The sequence below is a fragment of the Rhinoderma darwinii genome, unplaced genomic scaffold, assembly GCF_050947455.1.
Source record: "Rhinoderma darwinii isolate aRhiDar2 unplaced genomic scaffold, aRhiDar2.hap1 Scaffold_2709, whole genome shotgun sequence".
NCBI lineage: Eukaryota > Metazoa > Chordata > Amphibia > Anura > Rhinodermatidae > Rhinoderma > Rhinoderma darwinii.
The window spans coordinates 6,973-23,825 of record NW_027463002.1 but is presented as its reverse complement, the minus strand read 5'-3'; the positions used below and the strand labels follow the sequence as shown (position 1 = coordinate 23,825).

General features: G+C 49.0%; 1 protein-coding gene across 1 annotated transcript; it reads left to right on the top strand.

The window, feature by feature from the left end:
• Nucleotides 1-155: 155 nt before the first annotated feature.
• Nucleotides 156-1,464, top strand: ZNF207 (zinc finger protein 207; the record flags this gene model as incomplete). The annotated part of the gene is made up of 6 exons (XM_075848226.1): nt 156-282; nt 382-520; nt 610-774; nt 852-927; nt 1,001-1,074; nt 1,163-1,464. Coding segments are annotated over 6 exons (868 nt in total), but the record flags the coding sequence as incomplete, so codon positions are not given.
• Nucleotides 1,465-16,853: the final 15,389 nt, after the last annotated feature.

Here is a 16,853-nt window from a genome sequence, read left to right as displayed (position 1 = left end):
CCCCTCCTGACCGTGCCGGCGCGGCTGTGCGGTCTCGGCGGCCCCTCTGACGGCGCGGCTGTGCGGTCTCGGCGGCCCCTCTGACGGCCCGTGGCGCGGCTGTGCGGTTTTATTCTCTTCGTGTCTCCTGTGACGGGTCCTTGACTGGCCGCCAGGTACTGCAACAGAGACTTTGACGACGAGAAGATCCTCATCCAGCACCAGAAGGCCAAGCACTTCAAGTGTCACATCTGTCACAAGAAGCTGTACACGGGTCCAGGCCTCGCCATCCATTGTATGCAGGTGAGTGGCACTGCAGAGCTGACATAGCGGGATCTATGAAATGCTAGACATGTGGAGGCTGTAGCTGCAGAACAGCCATGATGTGGTTTCTCTCGGCAGGTCCATAAGGAGACCATCGATGCCGTTCCAAATGCAATCCCAGGCAGGACTGACATCGAGCTGGAAATTTACGGCATGGAAGGAATTCCTGAGAAAGATATGGAGGAGAGGAGACGACTACTGGAGCAGAAAACACAAGGTACCACGTGTGGTGCAGCGCGGCCGGGGCTTCTGTCTCCTGCCGTCTTCTTCTTCTTATGACTTTTCTTGTTGCTCATGATCTTCCAGCCGATGGACAGAAGAAAAAACAGGACGACTCTGATTATGAAGACGATGACGAGTCCGGTCCATCCAATTCATTCCCGGCACAGATGCAGGTGCAGCAGGGGTACATGCAAGCGATGGGTCAGCCGGGGCTCCATGGGTTAACAGGTGCTCCAGGCATGCCTCCAGGTGAGCTCTCCTGCGACGATGACATCATCAGTGTTCAGCTGACGGCTGGTGATGTTAATGTGTCTTGTTTCTCTCAGGAATTCCTCCTCTAATGCCATCTGTGCCACCGCTGATGCCGGGACTCCCCCCTGGCATGCCCGGGATGCCGCACGGGTTAGTGTTCATTGGTTTTCTGGTGAAGGATTTCTAGGGTTTGCAGGTTTCTTATGCTTTACTATTTCATCAGGATGTTACAGATGAGTGCCATGATGCATCACCACGCGGCAGGAATACCCGCCATGATGGCTGGTCTGCCCCCAGGTGCGTTGTCTGACTACTGTGAACAGGAATATAGTGTGTGTGTGTATATAATATCTCGCTCTCTCTCTGTAATCCTCTTGTCCTTTAGGTGTTCCTCCACCAGTCGGCCCTCGTCCAGGGATGCCGGTTGTCACACAAGCTCAGTCCATCTCTGCTCCAGGTGTCGGCAGACTTCAAATTCCCAGCACATCTGCCCCGACCATGCAGTCTGTGCCCAAGCCGCTATTCCCCAGTGCTGGGCAGGTGAGGGTCCCTGAACTTCTCCTTTATGTTATGACAGAAGCTGTGAGAGGATGTCTTCTGAGCGGCCATAGTAGCCATGTACAAGTCATGTGGTCGGCCTGTGATGGAGTGCCGGTGCCCCGCTGGGAATAAGTGATGGCTGTGCCGTGGCTTGCTCTTCTGCTCAGTGTATGTGGGACTCGTGTGTGTGTCAGTCACAGCCATGTTACACACCCCATTGCATTACACGCCCATTGATCGCTCGGGGTATTTAAATATTGGGTGCCAAATATCACTACACCGATATGTAAATAACGGAGGAGGACAGGAAAATAATGTAACGTGCCCCAGGGATTGTGCAGACCGGCCTGTTACATGCTGCTGGTGTATGGGGAGGACATAGCGGGATGTTATGTGGTGATTGTTCCCTGGTATAGAGGTCACTGCAGTGATTACTGGTGGTTAGTACATGGATGTGTCTTATAATACATGCCGGCCTGTTACATGCTGCTGGTGTATGGGGGGGAGGACATAGCGGGATGTTATGAGGTGATTGTTCCCTGGTATAGAGGTCACTGCAGTGATTACTGGTGGTTAGTACATGGATGTGTCTTATAATACATGCCGGGCTGTTACATGCTGCTGGTGTATGGGGGGAGGACATAGCGGGATGTTATGAGGTGATTGTTCCCTGGTATAGAGGTCACTGCAGTGATTACTGGTGGTTAGTACATGGATGTGTCTACACCCCATTGCATTACACGCCCATTGATCGCTCGGGGTATTTAAATATTGGGTGCCAAATATCACTACACCGATATGTAAATAACGGAGGAGGACAGGAAAATAATGTAACGTGCCCCAGGGATTGTGCAGACCGGCCTGTTACATGCTGCTGGTGTATGGGGAGGACATAGCGGGATGTTATGTGGTGATTGTTCCCTGGTATAGGGGTCACTGCAGTGATTACTGGTGGTTAGTACATGGATGTGTCTTATAATACATGCCGGGCTGTTACATGCTGCTGGTGTATGGGGGGAGGACATAGCGGGATGTTATGAGGTGATTGTTCCCTGGTATAGAGGTCACTGCAGTGATTACTGGTGGTTAGTACATGGATGTGTCTTATAATACATGCCGGCCTGTTACATGCTGCTGGTGTATGGGGGGGACATAGCGGGATGTTATGTGGTGATTGTTCCCTGGTATAGGGGTCACTGCAGTGATTACTGGTGGTTAGTACATGGATGTGTCTTATAATACATGCCGGCCTGTTACATGCTGCTGGTGTATGGGGAGGACATAGCGGGATGTTATGTGGTGATTGTTCCCTGGTATAGGGGTCACTGCAGTGATTACTGGTGGTTAGTACATGGATGTGTCTTATAATACATGCCGGCCTGTTACATGCTGCTGGTGTATGGGGGGGGACATAGCGGGATGTTATGAGGTGATTGTTCCCTGGTATAGAGGTCACTGCAGTGATTACTGGTGGTTAGTACATGGATGTGTCTTATAATACATGCCGGCCTGTTACATGCTGCTGGTGTATGGGGGGGGACATAGCGGGATGTTATGAGGTGATTGTTCCCTGGTATAGAGGTCACTGCAGTGATTACTGGTGGTTAGTACATGGATGTGTCTTATAATACATGCCGGCCTGTTACATGCTGCTGGTGTATGGGGGGGGGACATAGCGGGATGTTATGTGGTGATTGTTCTCTGGTATAGGGGTCACTGCAGTGATTACTGGTGGTTAGTACATGGATGTGTCTTATAATACATGCCGGCCTGTTACATGCTGCTGGTGTATGGGGGGGGACATAGCGGGATGTTATGAGGTGATTGTTCTCTGGTATAGGGGTCACTGCAGTGATTACTGGTGGTTAGTACATGGATGTGTCTTATAATACATGCCGGCCTGTTACATGCTGCTGGTGTATGGGGGGAGGACATAGCGGGATGTTATGAGGTGATTGTTCCCTGGTATAGGGGTCACTGCAGTGATTACTGGTGGTTAGTACATGGATGTGTCTTATAATACATGCCGGCCTGTTACATGCTGCTGGTGTATGGGGGGGGGACATAGCGGGATGTTATGAGGTGATTGTTCTCTGGTATAGAGGTCACTGCAGTGATTACTGGTGGTTAGTACATGGATGTGTCTTATAATACATGCCGGCCTGTTACATGCTGCTGGTGTATGGGGGGGAGGACATAGCGGGATGTTATGAGGTGATTGTTCCCTGGTATAGAGGTCACTGCAGTGATTACTGGTGGTTAGTACATGGATGTGTCTTATAATACATGCCGGCCTGTTACATGCTGCTGGTGTATGGGGGGGGGGGGACATAGCGGGATGTTATGTGGTGATTGTTCCCTGGTATAGAGGTCACTGCAGTGATTACTGGTGGTTAGTACATGGATGTGTCTTATAATACATGCCGGCCTGTTACATGCTGCTGGTGTATGGGGGAGGACATAGCGGGATGTTATGTGGTGATTGTTCCCTGGTATAGAGGTCACTGCAGTGATTACTGGTGGTTAGTACATGGATGTGTCTTATAATACATGCCGGCCTGTTACATGCTGCTGGTGTATGGGGGGGGGGGGGACATAGCGGGATGTTATGTGGTGATTGTTCCCTGGTATAGAGGTCACTGCAGTGATTACTGGTGGTTAGTACATGGATGTGTCTTATAATACATGCCGGCCTGTTACATGCTGCTGGTGTATGGGGAGGACATAGCGGGATGTTATGAGGTGATTGTTCCCTGGTATAGGGGTCACTGCAGTGATTACTGGTGGTTAGTACATGGATGTGTCTTATAATACATGCCGGCCTGTTACATGCTGCTGGTGTATGGGGAGGACATAGCGGGATGTTATGTGGTGATTGTTCTCTGGTATAGAGGTCACTGCAGTGATTACTGGTGGTTAGTACATGGATGTGTCTTATAATACATGCCGGCCTGTTACATGCTGCTGGTGTATGGGGGGGAGGACATAGCGGGATGTTATGAGGTGATTGTTCTCTGGTATAGAGGTCACTGCAGTGATTACTGGTGGTTAGTACATGGATGTGTCTTATAATACATGCCGGCCTGTTACATGCTGCTGGTGTATGGGGGGAGGACATAGCGGGATGTTATGTGGTGATTGTTCCCTGGTATAGGGGTCACTGCAGTGATTACTGGTGGTTAGTACATGGATGTGTCTTATAATACATGCCGGCCTGTTACATGCTGCTGGTGTATGGGGGGGGAGGACATAGCGGGATGTTATGTGGTGATTGTTCCCTGGTATGGAGGTCACTGCAGTGATTACTGGTGGTTAGTACATGGATGTGTCTTATAATACATGCCGGCCTGTTACATGCTGCTGGTGTATGGGGGGGACATAGCGGGATGTTATGTGGTGATTGTTCCCTGGTATAGGGGTCACTGCAGTGATTACTGGTGGTTAGTACATGGATGTGTCTTATAATACATGCCGGCCTGTTACATGCTGCTGGTGTATGGGGAGGACATAGCGGGATGTTATGTGGTGATTGTTCCCTGGTATAGGGGTCACTGCAGTGATTACTGGTGGTTAGTACATGGATGTGTCTTATAATACATGCCGGCCTGTTACATGCTGCTGGTGTATGGGGGGGAGGACATAGCGGGATGTTATGAGGTGATTGTTCCCTGGTATAGGGGTCACTGCAGTGATTACTGGTGGTTAGTACATGGATGTGTCTTATAATACATGCCGGCCTGTTACATGCTGCTGGTGTATGGGGGGGAGGACATAGCGGGATGTTATGAGGTGATTGTTCTCTGGTATAGGGGTCACTGCAGTGATTACTGGTGGTTAGTACATGGATGTGTCTTATAATACATGCCGGCCTGTTACATGCTGCTGGTGTATGGGGGGAGGACATAGCGGGATGTTATGTGGTGATTGTTCCCTGGTATAGAGGTCACTGCAGTGATTACTGGTGGTTAGTACATGGATGTGTCTTATAATACATGCCGGCCTGTTACATGCTGCTGGTGTATGGGGGGGGAGGACATAGCGGGATGTTATGAGGTGATTGTTCCCTGGTATAGGGGTCACTGCAGTGATTACTGGTGGTTAGTACATGGATGTGTCTTATAATACATGCCGGCCTGTTACATGCTGCTGGTGTATGGGGAGGACATAGCGGGATGTTATGTGGTGATTGTTCCCTGGTATAGGGGTCACTGCAGTGATTACTGGTGGTTAGTACATGGATGTGTCTTATAATACATGCCGGCCTGTTACATGCTGCTGGTGTATGGGGGGAGGACATAGCGGGATGTTATGAGGTGATTGTTGCCTGGTATAGGGGTCACTGCAGTGATTACTGGTGGTTAGTACATGGATGTGTCTTATAATACATGCCGGCCTGTTACATGCTGCTGGTGTATGGGGGGAGGACATAGCGGGATGTTATGAGGTGATTGTTGCCTGGTATAGGGGTCACTGCAGTGATTACTGGTGGTTAGTACATGGATGTGTCTTATAATACATGCCGGCCTGTTACATGCTGCTGGTGTATGGGGGGAGGACATAGCGGGATGTTATGTGGTGATTGTTCCCTGGTATAGAGGTCACTGCAGTGATTACTGGTGGTTAGTACATGGATGTGTCTTATAATACATGCCGGCCTGTTACATGCTGCTGGTGTATGGGGGGGAGGACATAGCGGGATGTTATGAGGTGATTGTTCTCTGGTATAGGGGTCACTGCAGTGATTACTGGTGGTTAGTACATGGATGTGTCTTATAATACATGCCGGCCTGTTACATGCTGCTGGTGTATGGGGGGGGAGGACATAGCGGGATGTTATGAGGTGATTGTTCTCTGGTATAGGGGTCACTGCAGTGATTACTGGTGGTTAGTACATGGATGTGTCTTATAATACATGCCGGCCTGTTACATGCTGCTGGTGTATGGGGGGAGGACATAGCGGGATGTTATGAGGTGATTGTTGCCTGGTATAGGGGTCACTGCAGTGATTACTGGTGGTTAGTACATGGATGTGTCTTATAATACATGCCGGCCTGTTACATGCTGCTGGTGTATGGGGGGAGGACATAGCGGGATGTTATGAGGTGATTGTTGCCTGGTATAGGGGTCACTGCAGTGATTACTGGTGGTTAGTACATGGATGTGTCTTATAATACATGCCGGCCTGTTACATGCTGCTGGTGTATGGGGGGAGGACATAGCGGGATGTTATGTGGTGATTGTTCCCTGGTATAGAGGTCACTGCAGTGATTACTGGTGGTTAGTACATGGATGTGTCTTATAATACATGCCGGCCTGTTACATGCTGCTGGTGTATGGGGGGGACATAGCGGGATGTTATGAGGTGATTGTTCCCTGGTATAGGGGTCACTGCAGTGATTACTGGTGGTTAGTACATGGATGTGTCTTATAATACATGCCGGCCTGTTACATGCTGCTGGTGTATGGGGGGGAGGACATAGCGGGATGTTATGAGGTGATTGTTCCCTGGTATAGAGGTCACTGCAGTGATTACTGGTGGTTAGTACATGGATGTGTCTTATAATACATGCCGGCCTGTTACATGCTGCTGGTGTATGGGGGGAGGACATAGCGGGATGTTATGAGGTGATTGTTCCCTGGTATAGGGGTCACTGCAGTGATTACTGGTGGTTAGTACATGGATGTGTCTTATAATACATGCCGGCCTGTTACATGCTGCTGGTGTATGGGGGGGGGACATAGCGGGATGTTATGAGGTGATTGTTCCCTGGTATAGGGGTCACTGCAGTGATTACTGGTGGTTAGTACATGGATGTGTCTTATAATACATGCCGGCCTGTTACATGCTGCTGGTGTATGGGGGGGGACATAGCGGGATGTTATGAGGTGATTGTTCCCTGGTATAGAGGTCACTGCAGTGATTACTGGTGGTTAGTACATGGATGTGTCTTATAATACATGCCGGCCTGTTACATGCTGCTGGTGTATGGGGAGGACATAGCGGGATGTTATGAGGTGATTGTTCCCTGGTATAGAGGTCACTGCAGTGATTACTGGTGGTTAGTACATGGATGTGTCTTATAATACATGCCGGCCTGTTACATGCTGCTGGTGTATGGGGGGGGAGGACATAGCGGGATGTTATGAGGTGATTGTTCCCTGGTATAGAGGTCACTGCAGTGATTACTGGTGGTTAGTACATGGATGTGTCTTATAATACATGCCGGCCTGTTACATGCTGCTGGTGTATGGGGAGGACATAGCGGGATGTTATGAGGTGATTGTTCTCTGGTATAGGGGGTCACTGCAGTGATTACTGGTGGTTAGTACATGGATGTGTCTTATAATACATGCCGGCCTGTTACATGCTGCTGGTGTATGGGGGGGGACATAGCGGGATGTTATGAGGTGATTGTTCCCTGGTATAGAGGTCACTGCAGTGATTACTGGTGGTTAGTACATGGATGTGTCTTATAATACATGCCGGCCTGTTACATGCTGCTGGTGTATGGGGAGGACATAGCGGGATGTTATGTGGTGGTTGTTCTCTGGTATAGAGGTCACTGCAGTGATTACTGGTGGTTAGTACATGGATGTGTCTTATAATACATGCCGGCCTGTTACATGCTGCTGGTGTATGGGGGGGGAGGACATAGCGGGATGTTATGAGGTGATTGTTCCCTGGTATAGAGGTCACTGCAGTGATTACTGGTGGTTAGTACATGGATGTGTCTTATAATACATGCCGGCCTGTTACATGCTGCTGGTGTATGGGGAGGACATAGCGGGATGTTATGAGGTGATTGTTCTCTGGTATAGGGGGTCACTGCAGTGATTACTGGTGGTTAGTACATGGATGTGTCTTATAATACATGCCGGCCTGTTACATGCTGCTGGTGTATGGGGGGGGACATAGCGGGATGTTATGAGGTGATTGTTCCCTGGTATAGAGGTCACTGCAGTGATTACTGGTGGTTAGTACATGGATGTGTCTTATAATACATGCCGGCCTGTTACATGCTGCTGGTGTATGGGGAGGACATAGCGGGATGTTATGTGGTGGTTGTTCTCTGGTATAGAGGTCACTGCAGTGATTACTGGTGGTTAGTACATGGATGTGTCTTATAATACATGCCGGCCTGTTACATGCTGCTGGTGTATGGGGGGGACATAGCGGGATGTTATGAGGTGATTGTTCCCTGGTATAGGGGTCACTGCAGTGATTACTGGTGGTTAGTACATGGATGTGTCTTATAATACATGCCGGCCTGTTACATGCTGCTGGTGTATGGGGAGGACATAGCGGGATGTTATGAGGTGATTGTTCCCTGGTATAGAGGTCACTGCAGTGATTACTGGTGGTTAGTACATGGATGTGTCTTATAATACATGCCGGCCTGTTACATGCTGCTGGTGTATGGGGGGGGAGGACATAGCGGGATGTTATGAGGTGATTGTTCCCTGGTATAGAGGTCACTGCAGTGATTACTGGTGGTTAGTACATGGATGTGTCTTATAATACATGCCGGCCTGTTACATGCTGCTGGTGTATGGGGGGGACATAGCGGGATGTTATGAGGTGATTGTTCTCTGGTATAGAGGTCACTGCAGTGATTACTGGTGGTTAGTACATGGATGTGTCTTATAATACATGCCGGCCTGTTACATGCTGCTGGTGTATGGGGGGAGGACATAGCGGGATGTTATGTGGTGATTGTTCTCTGGTATAGAGGTCACTGCAGTGATTACTGGTGGTTAGTACATGGATGTGTCTTATAATACATGCCGGCCTGTTACATGCTGCTGGTGTATGGGGGGGAGGACATAGCGGGATGTTATGTGGTGATTGTTCCCTGGTATAGAGGTCACTGCAGTGATTACTGGTGGTTAGTACATGGATGTGTCTTATAATACATGCCGGGCTGTTACATGCTGCTGGTGTATGGGGGGAGGACATAGCGGGATGTTATGAGGTGATTGTTCCCTGGTATAGGGGTCACTGCAGTGATTACTGGTGGTTAGTACATGGATGTGTCTTATAATACATGCCGGCCTGTTACATGCTGCTGGTGTATGGGGAGGACATAGCGGGATGTTATGAGGTGATTGTTCCCTGGTATAGAGGTCACTGCAGTGATTACTGGTGGTTAGTACATGGATGTGTCTTATAATACATGCCGGCCTGTTACATGCTGCTGGTGTATGGGGGGGAGGACATAGCGGGATGTTATGAGGTGATTGTTCCCTGGTATAGGGGTCACTGCAGTGATTACTGGTGGTTAGTACATGGATGTGTCTTATAATACATGCCGGCCTGTTACATGCTGCTGGTGTATGGGGGGGGGGGACATAGCGGGATGTTATGAGGTGATTGTTCCCTGGTATGGAGGTCACTGCAGTGATTACTGGTGGTTAGTACATGGATGTGTCTTATAATACATGCCGGGCTGTTACATGCTGCTGGTGTATGGGGGGGGAGGACATAGCGGGATGTTATGAGGTGATTGTTCCCTGGTATAGAGGTCACTGCAGTGATTACTGGTGGTTAGTACATGGATGTGTCTTATAATACATGCCGGCCTGTTACATGCTGCTGGTGTATGGGGGGGGACATAGCGGGATGTTATGTGGTGATTGTTCCCTGGTATAGAGGTCACTGCAGTGATTACTGGTGGTTAGTACATGGATGTGTCTTATAATACATGCCGGGCTGTTACATGCTGCTGGTGTATGGGGGGAGGACATAGCGGGATGTTATGAGGTGATTGTTCCCTGGTATAGAGGTCACTGCAGTGATTACTGGTGGTTAGTACATGGATGTGTCTTATAATACATGCCGGCCTGTTACATGCTGCTGGTGTATGGGGAGGACATAGCGGGATGTTATGTGGTGGTTGTTCTCTGGTATAGAGGTCACTGCAGTGATTACTGGTGGTTAGTACATGGATGTGTCTTATAATACATGCCGGCCTGTTACATGTGTTGGAGTATGGGGGGGAGGACATAGCGGGATGTTATGAGGTGATTGTTCTCTGGTATAGAGGTCACTGCAGTGATTACTGGTGGTTAGTACATGGATGTGTCTTATAATACATGCCGGCCTGTTACATGCTGCTGGTGTATGGGGGGAGGACATAGCGGGATGTTATGTGGTGATTGTTCCCTGGTATAGGGGTCACTGCAGTGATTACTGGTGGTTAGTACATGGATGTGTCTTATAATACATGCCGGCCTGTTACATGCTGCTGGTGTATGGGGGGGGAGGACATAGCGGGATGTTATGTGGTGATTGTTCCCTGGTATGGAGGTCACTGCAGTGATTACTGGTGGTTAGTACATGAATGTGTCTTATAATACATGCCGGCCTGTTACATGCTGCTGGTGTATGGGGGGGACATAGCGGGATGTTATGTGGTGATTGTTCCCTGGTATAGGGGTCACTGCAGTGATTACTGGTGGTTAGTACATGGATGTGTCTTATAATACATGCCGGCCTGTTACATGCTGCTGGTGTATGGAGGGGAGGACATAGCGGGATGTTATGTGGTGATTGTTCTCTGGTATAGAGGTCACTGCAGTGATTACTGGTGGTTAGTACATGGATGTGTCTTATAATACATGCCGGCCTGTTACATGCTGCTGGTGTATGGGGGGAGGACATAGCGGGATGTTATGAGGTGATTGTTCCCTGGTATAGAGGTCACTGCAGTGATTACTGGTGGTTAGTACATGGATGTGTCTTATAATACATGCCGGCCTGTTACATGCTGCTGGTGTATGGGGAGGACATAGCGGGATGTTATGTGGTGATTGTTCCCTGGTATAGGGGTCACTGCAGTGATTACTGGTGGTTAGTACATGGATGTGTCTTATAATACATGCCGGCCTGTTACATGCTGCTGGTGTATGGGGGGGAGGACATAGCGGGATGTTATGAGGTGATTGTTCCCTGGTATAGGGGTCACTGCAGTGATTACTGGTGGTTAGTACATGGATGTGTCTTATAATACATGCCGGCCTGTTACATGCTGCTGGTGTATGGGGGGGGAGGACATAGCGGGATGTTATGAGGTGATTGTTCTCTGGTATAGGGGTCACTGCAGTGATTACTGGTGGTTAGTACATGGATGTGTCTTATAATACATGCCGGCCTGTTACATGCTGCTGGTGTATGGGGGGAGGACATAGCGGGATGTTATGAGGTGATTGTTGCCTGGTATAGGGGTCACTGCAGTGATTACTGGTGGTTAGTACATGGATGTGTCTTATAATACATGCCGGCCTGTTACATGCTGCTGGTGTATGGGGGGGGACATAGCGGGATGTTATGTGGTGATTGTTCCCTGGTATAGGGGTCACTGCAGTGATTACTGGTGGTTAGTACATGGATGTGTCTTATAATACATGCCGGCCTGTTACATGCTGCTGGTGTATGGGGGGAGGACATAGCGGGATGTTATGAGGTGATTGTTCCCTGGTATAGAGGTCACTGCAGTGATTACTGGTGGTTAGTACATGGATGTGTCTTATAATACATGCCGGCCTGTTACATGCTGCTGGTGTATGGGGGGGGGGAGGACATAGCGGGATGTTATGAGGTGATTGTTCTCTGGTATAGAGGTCACTGCAGTGATTACTGGTGGTTAGTACATGGATGTGTCTTATAATACATGCCGGCCTGTTACATGCTGCTGGTATATGGGGAGGACATAGCGGGATGTTATGAGGTGATTGTTCCCTGGTATAGGGGTCACTGCAGTGATTACTGGTGGTTAGTACATGGATGTGTCTTATAATACATGCCGGCCTGTTACATGCTGCTGGTGTATGGGGGGGGACATAGCGGGATGTTATGAGGTGATTGTTCCCTGGTATAGAGGTCACTGCAGTGATTACTGGTGGTTAGTACATGGATGTGTCTTATAATACATGCCGGCCTGTTACATGCTGCTGGTGTATGGGGGGGACATAGCGGGATGTTATGAGGTGATTGTTCTCTGGTATAGGGGTCACTGCAGTGATTACTGGTGGTTAGTACATGGATGTGTCTTATAATACATGCCGGGCTGTTACATGCTGCTGGTGTATGGGGAGGACATAGCGGGATGTTATGAGGTGATTGTTCCCTGGTATAGAGGTCACTGCAGTGATTACTGGTGGTTAGTACATGGATGTGTCTTATAATACATGCCGGCCTGTTACATGCTGCTGGTGTATGGGGGGGAGGACATAGCGGGATGTTATGAGGTGATTGTTCCCTGGTATAGAGGTCACTGCAGTGATTACTGGTGGTTAGTACATGGATGTGTCTTATAATACATGCCGGGCTGTTACATGCTGCTGGTGTATGGGGGGGGGAGGACATAGCGGGATGTTATGAGGTGATTGTTCCCTGGTATAGAGGTCACTGCAGTGATTACTGGTGGTTAGTACATGGATGTGTCTTATAATACATGCCGGCCTGTTACATGCTGCTGGTGTATGGGGGGGGGACATAGCGGGATGTTATGTGGTGATTGTTCCCTGGTATAGGGGTCACTGCAGTGATTACTGGTGGTTAGTACATGGATGTGTCTTATAATACATGCCGGCCTGTTACATGCTGCTGGTGTATGGGGGGGACATAGCGGGATGTTATGAGGTGATTGTTCTCTGGTATAGAGGTCACTGCAGTGATTACTGGTGGTTAGTACATGGATGTGTCTTATAATACATGCCGGCCTGTTACATGCTGCTGGTGTATGGGGGGAGGACATAGCGGGATGTTATGTGGTGGTTGTTCTCTGGTATAGAGGTCACTGCAGTGATTACTGGTGGTTAGTACATGGATGTGTCTTATAATACATGCCGGCCTGTTACATGCTGCTGGTGTATGGGGGGGGGGACATAGCGGGATGTTATGAGGTGATTGTTCTCTGGTATAGAGGTCACTGCAGTGATTACTGGTGGTTAGTACATGGATGTGTCTTATAATACATGCCGGCCTGTTACATGTGTTGGAGTATGGGGGGGAGGACATAGCGGGATGTTATGAGGTGATTGTTCCCTGGTATAGGGGTCACTGCAGTGATTACTGGTGGTTAGTACATGGATGTGTCTTATAATACATGCCGGCCTGTTACATGCTGCTGGTGTATGGGGGGGGACATAGCGGGATGTTATGAGGTGATTGTTCCCTGGTATAGAGGTCACTGCAGTGATTACTGGTGGTTAGTACATGGATGTGTCTTATAATACATGCTGGCCTGTTACATGCTGCTGGTGTATGGGGGGGGAGGACATAGCGGGATGTTATGAGGTGATTGTTCCCTGGTATAGAGGTCACTGCAGTGATTACTGGTGGTTAGTACATGGATGTGTCTTATAATACATGCCGGCCTGTTACATGCTGCTGGTGTATGGGGGGAGGACATAGCGGGATGTTATGAGGTGATTGTTCCCTGGTATAGGGGTCACTGCAGTGATTACTGGTGGTTAGTACATGGATGTGTCTTATAATACATGCCGGCCTGTTACATGCTGCTGGTGTATGGGGGGGGGACATAGCGGGATGTTATGTGGTGATTGTTCTCTGGTATAGAGGTCACTGCAGTGATTACTGGTGGTTAGTACATGGATGTGTCTTATAATACATGCCGGCCTGTTACATGCTGCTGGTGTATGGGGGGGAGGACATAGCGGGATGTTATGAGGTGATTGTTCCCTGGTATAGAGGTCACTGCAGTGATTACTGGTGGTTAGTACATGGATGTGTCTTATAATACATGCCGGCCTGTTACATGCTGCTGGTGTATGGGGGGAGGACATAGCGGGATGTTATGAGGTGATTGTTCCCTGGTATAGAGGTCACTGCAGTGATTACTGGTGGTTAGTACATGGATGTGTCTTATAATACATGCCGGCCTGTTACATGCTGCTGGTGTATGGGGGGAGGACATAGCGGGATGTTATGAGGTGATTGTTCCCTGGTATAGGGGTCACTGCAGTGATTACTGGTGGTTAGTACATGGATGTGTCTTATAATACATGCCGGCCTGTTACATGCTGCTGGTGTATGGGGGGGACATAGCGGGATGTTATGAGGTGATTGTTCCCTGGTATAGGGGTCACTGCAGTGATTACTGGTGGTTAGTACATGGATGTGTCTTATAATACATGCCGGGCTGTTACATGCTGCTGGTGTATGGGGGGGGGGACATAGCGGGATGTTATGAGGTGATTGTTCCCTGGTATAGAGGTCACTGCAGTGATTACTGGTGGTTAGTACATGGATGTGTCTTATAATACATGCCGGGCTGTTACATGCTGCTGGTGTATGGGGGGGGGGACATAGCGGGATGTTATGAGGTGATTGTTCCCTGGTATGGAGGTCACTGCAGTGATTACTGGTGGTTAGTACATGGATGTGTCTTATAATACATGCCGGCCTGTTACATGCTGCTGGTGTATGGGGGGGGGACATAGCGGGATGTTATGTGGTGATTGTTCTCTGGTATAGGGGTCACTGCAGTGATTACTGGTGGTTAGTACATGGATGTGTCTTATAATACATGCCGGCCTGTTACATGCTGCTGGTGTATGGGGGGGGGGACGTAGCGGGATGTTATGTGGTGATTGTTCTCTGGTATAGAGGTCACTGCAGTGATTACTGGTGGTTAGTACATGGATGTGTCTTATAATACATGCCGGCCTGTTACATGCTGCTGGTGTATGGGGGAGGACATAGCGGGATGTTATGAGGTGATTGTTCCCTGGTATAGGGGTCACTGCAGTGATTACTGGTGGTTAGTACATGGATGTGTCTTATAATACATGCCGGCCTGTTACATGCTGCTGGTGTATGGGGGGAGGACATAGCGGGATGTTATGAGGTGATTGTTCCCTGGTATAGGGGTCACTGCAGTGATTACTGGTGGTTAGTACATGGATGTGTCTTATAATACATGCCGGCCTGTTACATGCTGCTGGTGTATGGGGGGGGGGACATAGCGGGATGTTATGAGGTGATTGTTCCCTGGTATAGAGGTCACTGCAGTGATTACTGGTGGTTAGTACATGGATGTGTCTTATAATACATGCCGGCCTGTTACATGCTGCTGGTGTATGGGGGGGGAGGACATAGCGGGATGTTATGAGGTGATTGTTCCCTGGTATAGAGGTCACTGCAGTGATTACTGGTGGTTAGTACATGGATGTGTCTTATAATACATGCCGGCCTGTTACATGCTGCTGGTGTATGGGGGGGGACATAGCGGGATGTTATGAGGTGATTGTTCCCTGGTATAGGGGTCACTGCAGTGATTACTGGTGGTTAGTACATGGATGTGTCTTATAATACATGCCGGCCTGTTACATGCTGCTGGTGTATGGGGGGGACATAGCGGGATGTTATGTGGTGATTGTTCTCTGGTATAGAGGTCACTGCAGTGATTACTGGTGGTTAGTACATGGATGTGTCTTATAATACATGCCGGCCTGTTACATGCTGCTGGTGTATGGGGGGGACATAGCGGGATGTTATGTGGTGATTGTTCTCTGGTATAGGGGTCACTGCAGTGATTACTGGTGGTTAGTACATGGATGTGTCTTATAATACATGCCGGCCTGTTACATGCTGCTGGTGTATGGGGGGGGACATAGCGGGATGTTATGAGGTGATTGTTCCCTGGTATAGAGGTCACTGCAGTGATTACTGGTGGTTAGTACATGGATGTGTCTTATAATACATGCCGGCCTGTTACATGCTGCTGGTGTATGGGGGGGACATAGCGGGATGTTATGAGGTGATTGTTCTCTGGTATAGAGGTCACTGCAGTGATTACTGGTGGTTAGTACATGGATGTGTCTTATAATACATGCCGGCCTGTTACATGCTGCTGGTGTATGGGGGGGACATAGCGGGATGTTATGAGGTGATTGTTCCCTGGTATAGAGGTCACTGCAGTGATTACTGGTGGTTAGTACATGGATGTGTCTTATAATACATGCCGGCCTGTTACATGCTGCTGGTGTATGGGGAGGACATAGCGGGATGTTATGAGGTGATTGTTCCCTGGTATAGAGGTCACTGCAGTGATTACTGGTGGTTAGTACATGGATGTGTCTTATAATACATGCCGGCCTGTTACATGCTGCTGGTGTATGGGGGGGGAGGACATAGCGGGATGTTATGAGGTGATTGTTCCCTGGTATAGGGGTCACTGCAGTGATTACTGGTGGTTAGTACATGGATGTGTCTTATAATACATGCCGGCCTGTTACATGCTGCTGGTGTATGGGGAGGACATAGCGGGATGTTATGTGGTGATTGTTCCCTGGTATAGAGGTCACTGCAGTGATTACTGGTGGTTAGTACATGGATGTGTCTTATAATACATGCCGGCCTGTTACATGCTGCTGGTGTATGGGGGGGGAGGACATAGCGGGATGTTATGAGGTGATTGTTCCCTGATATAGAGGTCACTGCAGTGATTACTGGTGGTTAGTACATGGATGTGTCTTATAATACATGCCGGCCTGTTACATGCTGCTGGTGT